General features: G+C 36.3%; 1 protein-coding gene across 3 annotated transcripts in view; it reads left to right on the plus strand.

Moving 5' to 3' along the window:
• The window catches only part of tpk1 (thiamin pyrophosphokinase 1), a 72,046-nt gene that overhangs the window by 24,506 nt on the left and 29,489 nt on the right, over positions 1 to 18,051 (plus strand). For 2 of the 3 annotated variants that reach the window (XM_028005092.1, XM_028005093.1), the window contains exons 4-6: positions 338 to 407; positions 9,985 to 10,057; positions 12,023 to 12,118. In XM_028005092.1, the coding sequence (XP_027860893.1) occupies positions 338 to 407; positions 9,985 to 10,057; positions 12,023 to 12,118 (239 nt within the window). Of the gene's footprint in view, positions 1 to 337; positions 408 to 9,685; positions 10,058 to 12,022; positions 12,119 to 18,051 lie in introns of those variants that run through there. The other variant, XM_028005091.1, reaches the window with a different exon arrangement.

The following is an 18,051-nucleotide window of genomic DNA, read 5'->3' on the forward strand; positions in this document are numbered from 1 at the left end:
CCAGCCTCTCCTTAGAGAATGTTTGGCTAGGCTCTGGCCAACAAAAAAAGGTAAAATATGATAATTAATTATTTTTTAAAATTCAATGCAGTCACTGCACATTTTAACTACATGTGCATTGTCTCAAGAAACCACATATCTTGAGGACACAGTCACTCAAAGGCCACCTGAGGTTAAAACCAATTTAAAAGACAAAGAATACCACTGTAAGCTTTGAAATGACTAAAAATGAGAGGCGTTTTGTATTTTAACAATAATTACACTGCAGTTTACAGCAGTTTCTCATTGAGTCACACAAGTTGACAGACTGTATGGTTGTTTGTCTTTTTTTCTTTAGCTCTCTTGAGGGCATGTGCTGATGGAGGTGCCAATCAACTTTATAACATCACTGCTGGAGATCGTGACAAGTGAGTTAGCCTTAGTTTCACATTTGAATAAGTTAATTAGTGTTTTGACTTGCATGCCTAACTTTGTGCATAATAATGTTTTTTGGAAAACTGCCAGGAAACGGAGATGCTTTTCTCTCAACATGAAAATCTGAACAGCAGCAGCTCACAAACCACATTGTGCATCTAAAACCGTTATCTGGCTGCATGTCTATGATTGTTTAATGGATTTCTGTGCTCCAGGTGAATAAATGTGCCCTGTTTGTGCGTGAGTGCAGGGTGTGTTTCTGATAAAGTAGCACAGGTTGGCAATTTGCAGCAGCATTTTTTTTTTATGGCTAATGGAGGGCTGCTGTCAGGACAGAGATGGATCTGGGGATCACTGGGTCCCTGAAGTGTCGAGACTTTCACATTAACACCCAGAGTGTGAGCATGGAGTGTGTGTGCTTTTCATCAGGGTGCGAATGGGATGTTATTAGATGTGTCTGTGTTTGTCTCACTGTGTGCATGTCCTTGCAATTCTACAGCTGTAACAACCACTTGAAGCTGTTGACTTTGGAGTTAAGGACATGTTTGCCAAGTGTCATTATTTAGTACAATTATGTCCTTTTTTTATTAAACAAATTTATGTAATCATTGAATCTGCAGCGGAAATTTAAAGCTCTGAAATGTTCTTGATAAAGTATTGTAAAATCTGAATGTGTCTAGGCATTTACTAAAATAATTATCAGCCTTCTACACATTTTTTATAGTATGTTCACCGATATGTAAGTTAAAATTACAAAAGTATACAAGTTAACCATGTAGTCAGTAGTTAAGGATTTTAACAAGAAATGTTGAAGGCTAAAAGTTTAACATGATAAATGGAGAAATATAGTTATTGGAACTTTATTTGAAATCACAATTTTTCTTCAGCAATTTGACACAGAAACAGTGCCATCAGACAATTGCTTTCTATAATAATTGTGTTCTAACCACGGAAAGTATAATTGCGTATTATAAAACTGAGAAAAGGCTTTTTCAGCTAGGGATTACGGCCAATTGTTTTGAATGACAATTATATTTGAGCAGTTTGAGGTAGAAAATGACTCTTGTTAAGATGATAGCAACGGCTTTATTATTAGTTATCAGCCAAAGCTTAACCGACATTTTTCAATCTTTTCATTTTCATTTTTAGTCAACAACCAGATTTGGGGATTGTGGTTTATGTGAATAGCAATTAATATGTTTTTATTTCAAAGTGTTTTTATTTTTGATAATCCAATCGCTGTATAGATCCCTGTCAAATAGACAATGCCATTGTGATTCAGGATCCTGACAATTAGAATGCATACCCTGGATATTGTGAATGCCTTCGGTGAAAAAACGGGATTTCTGGTGATGAAAATTTGCCTTTAAATTTGAAACAAACTCCCAACTGTATTCTTAGAAATAAAATCACCAATACATTTAATATTTAGGGTCTTGTATTTAGGGATTGTACAAAAAAGCCATGTTTCCTAGAGAAGATTGGGACTTGCTTGGGGAGAACTGACAACATCCACTGGAAAAAAAGGCTTCAGCTGAGATTTGAACTGGAATTTTTGATATTGTGAAGCGATAGTGGAAATCACCACAGTAGTGTGCACTTTTTACCTCTCAATCAAGAGGCCCAATTTAAGATCATTAGAGGTGCAATTATGTGAAGTTACTGGTCAGAAATCACTTTGTGCCTTGTGCTAATCTTAAAGAGAGGTCCACTTTAATTACCTGAAAGACCATTGTAATATATTTCTGGGTATTTTACTATGAAATGACTGTTTTGATGCATAATTTAAGTCCGTATATATCTGTATGTACTATAGGTAAGCTAAACAAAAAGGGTCACAGCATTTAGAGGATATTTGTGGATATTCAAGTTGGAACAAAAAAATGAGGATAGTAATAATAATAATAAAAATTCTTGCTCAGTCTCCACAGAATCTTCTGCTGTCACCATAACAGAGTGGGTGGACGGCATCCCGCTGTTAAAAGAAAGGTGCCGCGTAATGTTCTGTCAAAACAACATTAATGGTAGACATTAGGGATGTAGAGTGGAGGGTGTGCTGTAGGCTAAGGCTTTCTGCTTTCACGATGAGTCAAGTGACAATGATTCCACTTCACATTGCGGTGGTGTTAAAAAAATATGGCATATTTTTGAACCAGATAAAGACCGCACCCCACTTATTATTTAAGAAGTCTGGCTCAGTGTATATATAAAGGATAAAACATACTCATACTATGCAATTGATATTATGGATTAGTGGTTTTCCTGTTGACACTTTTGCCTTCTTCTCAAGTTGTTGCTGTTTTTAACCTTGTTTAGGTGCTGCACAATTCTGTTTTTGAGTATTTACTCAGCCAAGATGTTTTTCATTTTTATTTTTTTTCATGTCTACTTAAAGATGTGCTTCTTTTCTAAATAACTTATTTCTTCAAGTTGTAAGTTCCCTCAAAGTATTGGAGTATGTGATTTTCTTTTATGAAAGCAAACTGGAAAAATTTTCAGCACTCTAATCTAGTATTGGAAACAGATCCACCTTTTAAAATGGGAATATAATTGTAACTTTATGAATTAGTATGCGTTGACAAAATTGAAAATAACAGCAATCTATGCCATGCACATTTTTTTTAAAAAAGAAATCTCTTCAATTATTTTCACTTTTTTAGCAAAATGACTGTGTGACAGAAATATAAAGCTAACTGCATGTACCGAACCTGAGCTAAATTTGCTTTTATTGAAGCTCATAACTTTTTCATTAGAGCTGCATCCTCAAGCACTCTTGTAAATGTCACTGAGTATTATCCGAGCTTCAAATGAAAATAGTATTTTGCCTAATTTGTGCATTTTATCTAATCTTCTGAGGATATAAGTCAAAAGATGGATGAGCATGGAGGAGATCTTTCCTGGATGTCAGAGGAGGTAATTGTGTGTGGGCAGAGTTTATAGCATTTCCAGCTGTAGGCGTGTGTGTGCAGTTTGACGGAGTTGCAAACATAAGCGAATATGATTGTGTCAGTATTTGACTAAGCGCGAGTATGAGAGGAAGAGGCTTTCTGAGCACAGTTGTGTCAGCATATTATTGTGTATGTATCGGGGCTTGGAGCAGATAATGCTGTCAGCCTTAGCAAATGAAGTTGTCAAGCCCAAGGCTTCTTATTTCATGAGAGTTAGAGCTGAAGAAAAATCTCAGACTGACTTGCTTTTGGTTTGTCTTTGCACCGCATTTGCCATACATGTGTTGAATGACAAATATACTTTCTTTGTTTACCTATTATGCAGGGACCTGTAAACATTGTGTGGTGATGACTGAAGTTTTGAAAGAACCCTGCTTGCTGGGTTGTAAACTGTTGTTTTAGATGGGCATAAGAATTATGAAATTGTATTGGAATAATTATACAAGGTCATCCTCCTTCAAGACAGTAACCCTTTGCAATAGGCAAGATCAGGTTTCTGTCTGTGCACCTTGGATAAGGCTGCAATGAAATAAGATACACATTTTTCACCAGAATTGGTGTAAAAACTATTCGATGCACATACTAATGCGTAGTAACTTACAAGTTCCAAGAATAACATGTTTTTGAACTGCATACATTTACGAAAGGGCTTAGTAAGTACCTTTCTAGAGCGATCATACCCATTAAGCGCCACAAACGTCAATTATAATTACCAACAGTAAGAAAAATCAATCTCTAATTCTACACTCATAGTTAAACTCCCTTGTGCATTGTTCAAACTCGCAACATTTGATCCGTCTGCACAAATTAGATATAGGATTTATGCGGTAAAATGTCTCCCGACTATTATGAATGACTTAATAAAAACTAAGTTTGTCAGCATGTGTTCTGCTCCATAGAAGGTGTTGTACAACTGTAGTTGATGCTTGTCACTGATCCATCAACTGGCTGCAATTTTTCACATTCATCATTGTACGTTCTACCTTATTGGTTCAGTTGGTCCCTTAGATGAGGTATTATCTAAAAATAATATTATTGTGACATTTTGCTTCCTACTGAAAACTCAAGTAAAATACTGTACCTTGTTGTGTCAAAGTAGTATTAGTCTCTTGAACATTTACTCTATATCAATGTAATTTTGTCTTGTTTAAAGAGGATTGCGATCTAGGGTCCCTATTTACAGTGAGTGTTTGTACTTACATTTTAACATCATGTGTTGTGCTATCCTTTTGTTTCATTTTCTGTGTTAAAATTACTAGTGCACAAAATCTAAAACTCAATTATAACTCTTCTTTTCCAAATTATGACTAACAGATGCATCTAAAGAACATGATATATGAGATGTAACTGTAAGAGGGGAATATATTGACTGTGTGTGGTTATTAGATTCCATAAAGCAAGCAAAACAAAGAGTGACGCCACACCTCCTCTTATCTATTTGATTACCAAGGCAGTGTTGGAGGGAAAGCCTTATGATGAAATACTGCTGGGGCTAATTAGAAGAAATATCTAACGAATTATGAGTTCTGCCAAATGAATCGTCTCTGCCAAAGTCCAATCTAATAATGTACCATGAACACACATGAATACTAGCATCTATGTGAATGTTAAATTATTTATTCTTGGACTAAAAACAAACATAAGAACAATGAGTCCTGAAGGCGGGCATCAGAAAGAGTTCTGTTTGTTGTTTTTTTTTAAAGTGGAGTTGTGTGGGGTACTTGAGTGGTCAGTAGCTCAGCAGTTAAAGTAATCCTAGTTTTGAAAATAAGTGAATAACTCTCCTGAGGGAGGTAAGTTAAAAGCTTCTCAGCACAGGGACAAACGAAAGATTAAAATTTCATGATCCAACTTCTTTCAGTTTCAGATTATGTTTTTGAATCCTAAAATAACAACTGTAAGACTGTAGGATTGGATGACTATCAAGGAAGACACAACATCTTTATTGGAAGAGTATGTTGTACAGAGGAGGATACATAGGGAAGCTCCAAAAATTGTAAATGGACTTGATGATGTAACAGAAAGCACTCTGTCTACTTTTTACTTGTAAACAATTTACACTATAGTCAAACAAAAACTGAGTTATGTACCTTTAATATCTGTTCAGAAGCTTCAATAAGCATATAAAGCTTATAAGTATAATGTGAGGTTGGAATTTAGCAGCTTTGTTGACCATCACTATCATGTACAGAGCCAGAACAGGACAGTTCATCTATACACCAAAAGAAGTGAAATGGCATTTATGTGTTAATTTCGAGGGATCAGAATCCCAGGTTGATTACTGGGTACAGCTCCGTTTGAATCTCTCTGTTTAACTGATGTTTGAAAAAGGCTTAAAAATAAGATACTTTTTTTCACTGGCATACAATCCTTTCAATCAGAATTGAGTGACCATTTGGAGGTTCTTTTTTACCCACTGGTGCTGTTCATTAGGGAAACTTCTGCTTCCTACTTCCTCTTTGCTCTCAAAACCTTAAAATCTTTCCGTCATTGTGGAGTATATTTCCATCCATTTATATCACCTCTGAGAGACAAGAATAGGGCATTCCTCTGGAGGAACCGAAAGATAGCCGTTTCCATTCTTCCATTTATGCCTCAACTCTCACTGCCTGACTAAGATGTTAGGAACAGGCAGGTATTTGGAAAAGCAATGTGATATGCTACCATATTAAAAAAAACATTACTTGCAAGACTAAAAATGTTGTGCAATAGTAGGGAAAGTACATTATTATTTCTAATTTGCCTTCATGCCTGTAATTCACAGCAATTTATCTGAGCCAGAGAGCTAAATTTGTCCAACTGCATTGGTTTAGGATTGTTTTGTGTATGAGCTGTAATTATGGTTTTCAAAGTGCTTCATCTACCACTTCATTGTCTTTTCTCTTTTGATTGGTGAAAATGGAGTGATAGGAGAGATGCAATCAGGCATATTTTTTTTCCATTATTGGAAAGGACATCACGAATGAAGTGTTTTTCACATAATACTTGAAAAAAATGACAGACTATATTTAAATTATGTGGCCATACAGTTTGAACCAGAGGATTGCATGTACTTTTCATTGGGATAAATACCTTTAATATTTTGGGGCTTTTAACAGTGAATTTGGATTTTGGTGGTCTGATTTTACAAAGTACAACTTTATTGATTTAGCAAATACAAAAACATGGTGTGCAACTTTAAATTTATTATGGATTTTTGGTAATCCATGCAGGGTCAAAGACATGTACAGACAAGTTCAAACATCCCCATTAATGTTTGGTTAAAAGTCTCTTAAGTCGTGTCTTGTTAAGACACCCTGTTTTTGCAGTTTCACTAATGTTCGGAAATATGAGAAAACTAGTTATTAGACAAAAATAGTTCAATCATTGGGAGAGAGTGGAGGATGGAATGAAAGAAAACTTTGAAAGATGAAGAAGTTTTGTTTTAGGGAAAATGAGGGAAAAAGTTAACAAGGAAGACGCAGGGGAAGAAATGGACAAATGCAGACTGATAGACAAATAGACACACACTCGCGTACATACACAGGCAAAGACAGACAAAGGTCACACTGCCATCCCCGCCACCGGTGCTCAGACAAACTGCTAGTAAAATGCTCCATTTCCCATCCAAATTAAACTGTCAGTTAATATTAATGTGAAAGTGAAGACTGTCAGCTACACAAGATGCATACACACAAACACATACGCAAACAGCTTTTACGCCCAAACACACTGACACAAATGCAGAATTTCGAATCTCGCCTGGTCAATTACTGGCAGCCGAATGTGGCATGCACGCAGGTCACAAAGAGGTCTGTGCGATATGAGTGTGTGTTGTGTTTCGTTCCTGTGTGCTTGTGCATAGCTTTGATCAAACCCAGTGACACATCTCTTCCCATCAGTCACATGAAGGTTATTTCTGAATGAAGATGCAGTTGTGGCACTCTATTTAATAAAACAAGTCAGAAAAACTGCCCTTGTGCGTATCTACATATTTGCTGCTATTTGTGCATATTATATAAGTGTGTGTGATCACATTCTCTTTAAATGAGCCAATGTGTGAGAGAGATTTGCAGCTGCATCATGCGTTGCTTCAATTTTGGTGGAGTTGTATCTTTAAGCATGATTTTTTTTTTTTGAGTGGGTTTATTTTGTGCACATGTGTGGCAGCTGATTACATGCAGTTCTGGTTGTGTTTGTCTTGGTGTATCTTGTTGGAGCAAATGGGAATGCAGAATAAGGGAGGTAGAGAATAATCCTCATGTATCTCTTTCTTCAACCGAGCGGAACATAGCTTTCGCGGCTTGCTGTGAAGCACTTACAAACAAACGCACACAAACAGGATACCCAGCCAACCGTAAAATCATAATGTCAGACCTGTTAATGCCTTCAGATAGCAGCAACTGTAGCCCTGCATGCTCTTACCCCATAACCATAAATGCACAAACATAAATGTAATAAACAGAGGCCTATCTCTCTTTTTTGACATAATATTCTGCTGTGAGGAGTATCCTCCAATTTTGCTTCTTCTTACTAATAGAATTGACTGAAAATATGAATTCCTTTATCCTGGAAATCTCAAAGCGAAGATCATTTTGGTTTTTCCTTCTTTCTCAATTTTATAACGAGCAATAACTCTTAAAGAGTTACAGGTAGGTTGATTGCTTTCTACATACAGTATATGTAAATTATAAAACTGTCTGAAAATCTTTAGGACAGTTTTCATTGCAGTTAATTGTCGGTCCTGAAAAGCTTTGATATTTATTGTCCACTCTAAGCATTATTTGCTATTTGAACACACGAACTTAGGAAACAGATAATTTTAACGACTATCTTATCCAACTTTACAATTACAGTTGTAAAATTGTAGTTGCTACATGAAAGTTGCTAGCTCTACTTTCATATAGAGCTGGCAGTAATAGGTACAGGCCCTATATACCTATTACTGCAATAACTTTTATACACACATTGCCTCATCAGTGATGCATCATCCAATTTCTCATTCTGAATTGAACTGGCAACTTATTGTATCTCTCACTGTGATTCTTTAAGTTTTATCTTTGTGCTGATTTTACTACCTTCTATGCCATCCTTTTTCATGGAAGTTTTTGAAATCAATATTCGAAGTCAAAGCAATAAATTGCAGAATTTGAAATGGTTTGGTATTTTAAAAGAACTTTATAAATTGTTTTTATTACAATAATTCAACTACTTTTCCTTATTTTTTTGTGTTTGTCCACTGCAAATCTTTGCGACCAGACTGCAAGCTTATTTGTTGTTCTGGAAGTTTCCTATTCTATAGGAAATATATATGTATTTAATTTGTAGATGTTTGTTTTTAACCACCTTAAGCAATCTACAAATTTTATTGTTGGATCTAAAAATATCAACAACTCATCTCTGGCTATGAGTAATTTTACTTTATTTTGAATAACTTTTAACTTTTTGGTTGTGTTTGTCAGACTTTTATTCATTAATTACTTAATACATTGTGACTGGGTTGATTTTCTTGCCCTATTATTTATTGTTTTGTCCAGTCTCTCAGTTCTCTATTTTAACTTCATAAATAAAGATGGCTTTTGTTGGACGTAAATATGTGAATGTGTGACTGATGAGCCTGCCTTGTGAAAACAAGTTTTTGTAAGTCAAAATGATGAATTTTCGGTACAGGTTTTCCTACCTGTGATGCTTGCTGTATCTTCATTTTGAGCTTAATTACTGAAATACTAAGATTTACACAGACGAGAAATGGAAGTTTCATCAAGGTTTAACAAACATATTGCAGTTATTTTTGCTTTAATTGTGGACACATTTCAATAATATGGTTGGAATTTAAACTTATGTGAAAGAGAAATTAAATGCCCAGAAAAAGTTTTTTTTTTTTTTTTTTAAAGACCTGTCCAGAGAAGTTCTCTTTTTTCCCATGTTTTGTCAAAACTCATAAGAAGTGACAAACCCAATCATTAGTCCACATATGTTGCTTTGAAAAACATACAGTAAACATTTTGCATTGCTTCCTATCATTTATTTGTTCACTGAAATATTTATAAACTAAGAACTCCAACAGTATCACCTATCATTGTCAAAACAATACTTAAGAATACTTGTATGAATGGAAAAGAAAAATTCTAATGAAACTCGTTTAACCTTGTTTACCCCAGGTATGCCATGCTATGCTTCTATGTATGAGAGACAGACGGCAATAGACACATGTCTATTTATTACAGTGTTTGTGACTAATGAGCAAATTTACCCCCAAGCCTGTAATTACTCTGCAGTGTTGATCTGTTTGAGGTTTTCAGGCCCTATGTACCTAATTATAGGAGCATAAACATAAACTTTTGCTTCTGGAAGCTGCCATGTTTGCTTTGGTGTGCTTTTCCATCAATCTTTACATCTGCCGCAAGCCCTGTGAGCTTGACAGGGCCAGGCTCAGCGCCACAGAGAATCACCCTGTCAGTTTCCATGTCTCAGCGTCTTCCCCCGGCGGCGTCACTCTTCTCCCTCGCTGCACAGATCAAAGAACTGACACATGCCCCAATGTTGTCTCTCCCCTTCTCCCTTATATCTCTGACTTGCACTCTTTCTCAATCTTAACCCTCTACCTCTGTCACTCACCATCTCTTTCTGTCCTTATGTCCAGCTTCCTTCCTGACTACATCAGTGGGGATTTTGATTCCATTACACCAGAGGTTAAAGCTTTCTATGCAGACAAGGTGAGTGGATCAAAACCTTTGTACACAGTTGTACACGCAGAAGCAATGTAACTTTAAGCAGTCATGCAGCCGGACTGAGGATAAAAGATCCCCAATATTGCTGTTTCCTTTTAAATATAGTTTCTGAGGTCTGAAAAACATTCACATTGCTACTTTTTATTAACTCCAAACACAATGCTGGCCACATATTTTGGCACACATGGTAAAAATATACTATAAAATAAATGTATATTTCATTGCAATAGCATATTCTTATATTGTCTGAAATCTTTTGAAAAAAAATAAACTTTTAATTTGAGCACCATTTTTTATTTTTTTATTAACGTTTTACCAATCTTACCAATTGTGCCACCAAATTTATCTTTGTCCATATAAGTTTAAGTAGCTGATTCAAACGTACAGATTCTAACTGAAGATTTGCACAGACAAGAGCTTTTACATTTCATTACTGACTCAGCAATCTGTCCTTTTAGCTACTTACACTAAGTGTGTTGGGGTGTGGTTAGCATCTGTTATAATTTAGCAAAATTTCTTTCTTGTCCTAAATCAAACAAAAAGATAGAAAAAAATACTAATATCTTGGAGAGAATTTACTGTAACCTTCATTTTTAATTTAAGACCACTAACCTAGAATTTTAGCTCACTTTTTTTGTGAGCTAATGTAAAAATATTAAATAACTTACATTGTAATAATACAATTACGACAATGTAGCAGTGTAAATTTACTGTGCAGATACTTGACTTGTAAGGTCATTTTAATTAGTCTGAAAATACCTACAGCAGCCATCTTCATCTTTTGTGGTCAGTTTTTTTAATTTTTTATTTTTATTATGAATTAAACTTAACAGGAACAAAAGATTTTCCAAGGGATCCACTAGTTAGATTCTACATCTTAGTCTTCACTGCCTTCTGTCCTATACTGTGGAGACAAAAAGTATCCAAGGTTAAAAAAGAAAATGCAAATTAATCTTTGAGGTGGTCTTCCCATTGTTTTTAGTCAGTGGAATGTCAAACTACAGGCTCGATTCAATAAATTATTAATACAGGGGAAATCAGTCAAGCATATACGCTTGCCTCCGAGAAAAAGAAATACAAAGTCTGTGTGGTCTTTGTGCTGTGTCACTCTATGCATTACTGGTGCAGATCTAACACTTAAATATGCATGCACACACCCGCTTACACATGCTCACAACTTGCACACACACGCCCAGATGACAGACTTTGGGATTTCTTCAGCTTTGTCACTCTTTTTCTCCTCCTCTGCCTCAATCACTAGTAGTAGACTGTTTTCAGAAATATCACACAGGTTGTGTAAAAAAAAAAAGAGCAATGCCTTTTTTTGAGAGAGAGAACAGACTGTTATGGTAATGCTTTTGAAGCAGAACAATTGAAAAGTTTGAGGCATTCCTTCCGAGATTTGCTGCAAACGGTGAATAATTCTGCATAAATGGAAAAGAGAGAGAACAGAAAGGCAGCCACCAGGGAGGGGGAGACAATGAGAAAGCAGGGATGGAAAAGTGATGGAAGGAGGAGGGGAGTGAAGGTTGGATGGATGTGATCAAACGGAGTGCGGCGAGCAAGTTTTGTGTGAACTCGATGTTGTATGTGTGTGCCAGTGATATGAGGAAGACGCCGCATTTTGGAAGCAAAGTGACTCTGTGGAGAGAAGAAGAGATGGAATGGGAAAAAGCCAGAGCCTGGTTGTTTACCTAGATGTTGTAGTTTAAGGCCACTGACTGGAACCTCTACATTATTCAACAACACAACCCGCGGGAAGCTAGACAGCACTAAAACACTGATTTATACGTCTCTCCATGTCTTCTTCCCTTTCTGTTTTCTTTCCTTTGTTCTGCTTCTCCTTATCTCTCCCTTGGTTTTCCCTTTACTATCTGTGTTGTAGTACAAATATTGAATCATGTTTTGTTGCTCTTGTGTGTGTGTTTTAATTTGTCATTGTGTCTATAGGGGTGCAAGCTCATAGAAACAGCTGACCAAGATCTAACTGACTACACCAAATGTCTTGTAAAAATGCTGGAAGAGATACAGACACGGAAGCTGCAGGTAAACTACACTCTGCTCAATTTCAGGCATGCTTTTCATCATGCTTCAGCTTCTAAAGGACAACAGTGTTTTTTTAAAAGAAATTTCTCCAATTTGTCTTATTTACACTTTATTTGACTGGATACCTTGATGTGAGGATTCCCATTACTTAGTTATAGAAAATAATAATAATAAATAAAAAATAGCAGCTCAGGAGGCTGTGAAACTAAAATACGTTTTGTTTTTTTTTTTAGAATGTCTTAAGTTGTTTTTTAAAAGCATCAGTAGAGTCCAACAATCACAAGTGGTGTGGGAGTTTATTCCACAATCTTGATCCAACAGCTTGAAAAGATCTGTTTTCTGTGTTCCTAAAACAAGTATGAGGGACCATGAGTGGGTTCTGCTATGCCCGTCATGCGCTCTCAATGTCAAAACCAGTATGTTTATTTTAGAATAGCATAGCTCTATATACTCTTCTTAGATCATTAATTTATAGTTTTAAGTCTTACAAAGATTAATTGCTAAAACATCAAATTTAAATTGTATGGACATTTAATGGTCGTTGATTTCTTGACCATAATGAGGGCTCTTTCAGTTTAGCGGGGAAGTTGAATATTTACTGCTTAATATATCGAAAATGTTCCTATGTTACATCGATGTAGTTATTGATCCAATACCATGAATCCTTGGTTAAAACAAGTAGGCTATGCTGTCCTTCTTTCTGTCTGAATATTTAGTGCCCTGAAGTAACGCTTTCAGTCATGTTGTGCTAAAGAAAAAATGTTCAGAGGTCAGTAGCGCTGGACTGTGTTTTACCAATGGCAAATTCCTGCTGGGATATGTGGGTGTATGGGTAATAAAAAAAACTTGTCTCTTTTGGAAGAAAAAAAAATACCAGAGGTTGCTCAACATTTACTGGAGAAATACGGTTTGAGAAATATCATTAAAACAACATTAGGTACACTTACACCTACATATAAAATCCAATGAGGCTTTTGACTCTTCCAAAATACAATATTTGACATATTCTGTTGTTTTTGTTTCCTGCCTGATATGTGCAATGCTGCCGTAAGCTGCAAGACAACAGAGTCTTGTGTCCAGTCGGATGTATATTCACACAGTGATCAGGCATAAGATGTCTTATGTCTTGTTGTCTTATGTCCCCCACTTTTTTCTCCTGTCTTTTATTATACGTCCTCTTTTAATTTTCTCCCTTATCACAATAAGCACCATGTTGAGTGTTACCTCAATCACTGCAGAGTGTCCCAATCACTTCACATTTCTAAGCTAATGAAAGACAAAGGGAAAGACACTTTAATGCACGCAAACATTTCACGCTGTGTGCTTTTACATTGTTTCTGCTAGATTTGTCCTTCCCCTGTGTGTGTGTGTGTGTGTGTGTGTGTGTGTTTTAGGGTTTTTTCTTAGTTTGACTAATATTTTTTTTTTTCCTGTTGCTGGGTGTTTTTTTAGTCTGTTTGCAAAAGATAGGAACCTGGCCAAATGCTTTCTTTGTTATCATTTGCTGCTGAGAGTTCTGTTTTTGTCAGAAATATCTTTCCTTCTTACCCTTTATTACTCATACTTGAACTCTGGCTCTCTCTAGTACCCAAAATAGGACTAGAACAGCTAAACTTCTCTAAGAATTTAAGAGAATGCATTGTCATATTCCCTTTCTGTTCACCTTTGCGAATTTCAATCCACTTAGCCCTTTTAAGAGAATGAAATATTTCAGTGAAATAATAGGATTTTAAAATCCCCGGGAATCGTGTCAGAGGATTATAGTGGATTTAGGTGCTTTTTCTTTGGAATGTGTGTACCCTGGCTGCAGGTACTTATCTCCTTAATACCGTGCATGTGCTTTGGAAATGGCTGTTTTTTTGTGTCTATGCTTACAGTGAGGCAGCACCCTGTGTTTTAATTTTCTGCTCTGCTATAATCTGTTCATCATTTTCCAACGATTCTCTCCGTTGATCTCACAGTCCTCTTTCTGCTTGATCCGACTCCTTCAGCCAAGCAAAATGGAGAAAAGCTGATTCTGTACACCCTGCCTGTTGAAGTGTTCTTTGTTCTCTCATAAATGCCTTTCTTGCCCTGGTTTGTGGTTGATTTAGTGAACAAATACAAAGAAGAAATAAACAAAAAATAAAGCTCATATTTTTAAATAATGCCCACTATAAATGATAAGAAAGGAAAATTTATTTTGTGCTTTTCTCTTCACTCAAAGCACCTTACATTAGGGCCACCCAGTTGCACTCACTAATGTGCATCTATTCTTATACCCCCATCAGTACGCAATTTAGTGGTTAGTGCCTTGTCCAGGGGCACATCAACATAGAACTGGGAAAAGCTGGATTGGAGCTCACAGCTTTTAGATTGCAAGACAACAACTCTACTGAGCCACTGTCCCCCGTGTTGTTTCCAAACACCAGTAAAATGCAAGTAAAGTGAAGATTGAGCAAATTGTTGAAGCTTGAAGCCCAATGCACAATGTCTTTCTCCCTTGTAACCTTTCAGTGTCATTCTGTCTCGCATGAGCTAAGCTGTGTTTTTAGCTTTCCTCTCATAGCTGTGAATTTTTGTTGAGCAACTTTACATCTATTTTAAATAAGGCTAAAATTAAACAGTAAACCCTATTTACTCCTGTTTAACTGGCACTCCCCTAAAGGTTTTGGTGCTTAGGGGTTTGTAAATTGCTGTGAGCTTTGCAGGATCTAAATTAGGACTGCACAATATTAGGAAATTATGATGATAACCGTGGTGATAAATTCATCTTTTTCTCACCAATGTCTTTCTCACATGTCATTCTTTCAGCACAGTAGGCATTTCATCCCAAAGGGTCTTGTAATATCAATATTGCACGCACAAATATTGCATCGACAATATACATTCAACTGATTTCCGTCCATAATGACACAATAGCATCACACATTTACTGTAGATTTGTGAGCTTGGAGAACATGGAGACAATTGGAGTGAACTCCTTCATATATTCAAGAAACCAATAGATTTTATTGGTGACTTTGTGATTTTGTTCTGCTGAAAGTACCCATAATATATGCACACTGGTTGGTTGCTAACTCTCAATGCAAATTTAATTCAGTATCTTGTATCTTAAAAATTTTAATTTCCCATTAAAAATAATGGAAATTGAAATTATTTTTTCAAACCCTCCCACCAACATTCAGCTCTTATTCAACACAAGAAATGATAAATGAAAAATATATTGTTTTATTCTCAGCTGTCGTTCATTCTGCATTAGACCCAAAGCCAAACACAACAATTGCAAATTACAAAATTATTGTGACCCCAATCCTAAATTCCTAGAAGTTCAGGAAGTAACCACTTTCTAATCTTACTTTGAGATAATCACACAACCACCAGCTTTGGTTTAGCGATCGTTTTGTCATTTACATTACATAAGTCTATTGGGCGAAATTCTTGGACCACACGTGCTTGGAAACATGCAGCTGGAATTGCAGACCAGAAGAAAACAAATTCTGCAGCTTCCACCTGAGCACATGTATAAGACAAGTGATGGTTTTCCCCTACGCTCCATAATATCAAGTGGAGCTACTTTATGCAAGCTATTTATTTACTGTCCTCAGCATGTTGTGTTTTTGCCACATTCAGCTAGTCAGTGTATTGCCAGCATTAAGTGGACACTGGAGAATAACAAAGAGTGCAAAACATGTCCATCACATACTGAAAATATAACCTGAACGGTTTCTATTTTAGTCTACTCAGGTAGTTTGATTGCATTAAGCTAAACAAAAGTTTATAAGATGCTTCATGATTGTATGATTCAAGATTGAAATATTTGGAAATGATGTCTTAGATGTACTTGGATACATTTCTGTCCGTGGGTTGATACAGTTTGCCCTGTGATTTGGTAATCTTTACCAAATCACAGTGAAGGGTTTAACAGCAAGATTAGCATTTTTTTAACCCTTCCATCTCTGTCATGCGTCTCCCTCACAGAGGGGAGTTTGTTTATCAAGTCTTGTTGTTTACAGCTTAGGCGATGTTTCATCATGCGCGGGTGTCAGCCAGATGTTGAAATAACCTCAATCTCAGCACTCTGTTTTGTTTTAACTCCATCTCCAGAAGGAGGAAGTAACTTGTAACACATTTAGTCCGATAATTTATTTCCCCTTAGTTTGATCTAAGCTTTTTTTCACTGATGAAACTTGGTGAATAAGGTGAAATGATCAAATTGACAAAGTAAGATTTTGGAGGTCACTTAAAATAGATTAATACATGCACAATGAAAGGAGAAGAAACAGAACATATGTAATTATAACGAATTACTGCCATTTTACTGATAGGGGTTGTAGTAAAAAAAAAAAAAAGTTCCAAGGAAACTGATAACTTTTACAAATGTTTCCCCTGCATATCAAGCAAATAGAACCAAATCAATCTTTACCTCTCCGTGTCCTTAAGCTCATAGCAAATAAGATATCAAAGTTTGTTGCCAGTTATTATAAGCAGTGTTATTTAAAACCACTGACATATTCAATACCAAATTCTCTTTACTATTGAAATGGATGAGGTCATCATACGAAGATCTGACATGTTTTCCAAACCCTTGAGAAAAAAAAGGTTGCAGATGTCTAGGAGTTTGGTAAAGGATATAAGAAGATCAAGCGCAGACAGTCTCCTGGAAAAAGAAGTCTCTGAGAGCCTTTAACTTTCATCACACGGTCTGACGGTACCGCTTGCAGGTTTTCATGTCCGGGTGCGCATATCTAAGAGTAGAATGCACAAATCTATTCCGGATGAGAGACATACCACTGAGAAGTATTTTAGATTTTGGAGCAAAACATATGAATAGGTTGAGATGTTACATTTACACTGGGTACATTTTTGACCATGGAAAATAAAGGTGTTTATGAAGGAAGTGTATATCAAGTGTTAATTATAATAGTGAAACTTAATACTTTAAAGTTAAAGATGAACTGGACTAGACTTGTGCTAGAATAAAACAAACAAGCAAAACAAAATAGAACTTTACTTGGGGAAAAAAAAAATAAAGAAAAAATTTGAAAGAAAAGTACATATCTACGGAGCCCTCTAGGGGACATGGAGAGGAAAAAAAAAAGGAAAGAAATCCCGACTTATTATCTCGAGATCCCGAGATCCCGACTTATTATCTCGAGATCCCGACTTATTATCCCGACTTATTATCTCGAGATCCCGAGATCCCGACTTATTATCTCGAGATCCCGACTTATTATCCCGACTTATTATCTCGAGATCCCACGACATTTCTGAAAAATCGCGAGTTACTTTTTTTGGGGGGAAAGGCATGTTTTTATGCGGTAAACGTGGGGGAGTGTGTCTACATTGATTATGGAGGACGACTTATATCATTTTCTGCGGTCCAGAGATGTCCCAGAGGAGGATATCATGCACATGCAATTTAGCGTACATCCATCGGTAACCGTGAAGCTGTCCAGAGGACTGTAGCTGGTTATTAATGAATTCTACCAAAACTGCCAAGTCGGAAAAGGACTTGCGCCGAATGAGTCCCCGCGCTCTGAAAACTCTCTTCAGATGTCTCTCACTAATACTAAATCCATGTCTGCTGTCAAGCACTGATTTAATGTGTTTATACTCAAGCCCAAGCTCGAAATAAAAATCTATATATCTACCCCATGGGTGGGTGTCCTCCATCACTGTGATTAGGTCGTTATGTACTGATGTCGGGATCTCGAGATAATAAGTCGGGATCTCGAGATAATAAGTCGGGATAATAAGTCGGGATCTCGAGATAATAAGTCGGGATCTCGGGATCTCGAGATAATAAGTCGGGATTTCTTTCCTTTTTTTTTCTCTCCATGTCCCCTTAGGGGCTCCGTACATATCCATTTAATTTAGCTGATATTTCAGCTGGTGTTTCCTCATAAAAAGTTAATGATGTTTTTGTGCCATTGTTTATATTGACAATTTTC

The sequence above is a fragment of the Xiphophorus couchianus genome, chromosome 21 (genome assembly GCF_001444195.1).
Source record: "Xiphophorus couchianus chromosome 21, X_couchianus-1.0, whole genome shotgun sequence".
Lineage (NCBI taxonomy): Eukaryota > Metazoa > Chordata > Actinopteri > Cyprinodontiformes > Poeciliidae > Xiphophorus > Xiphophorus couchianus.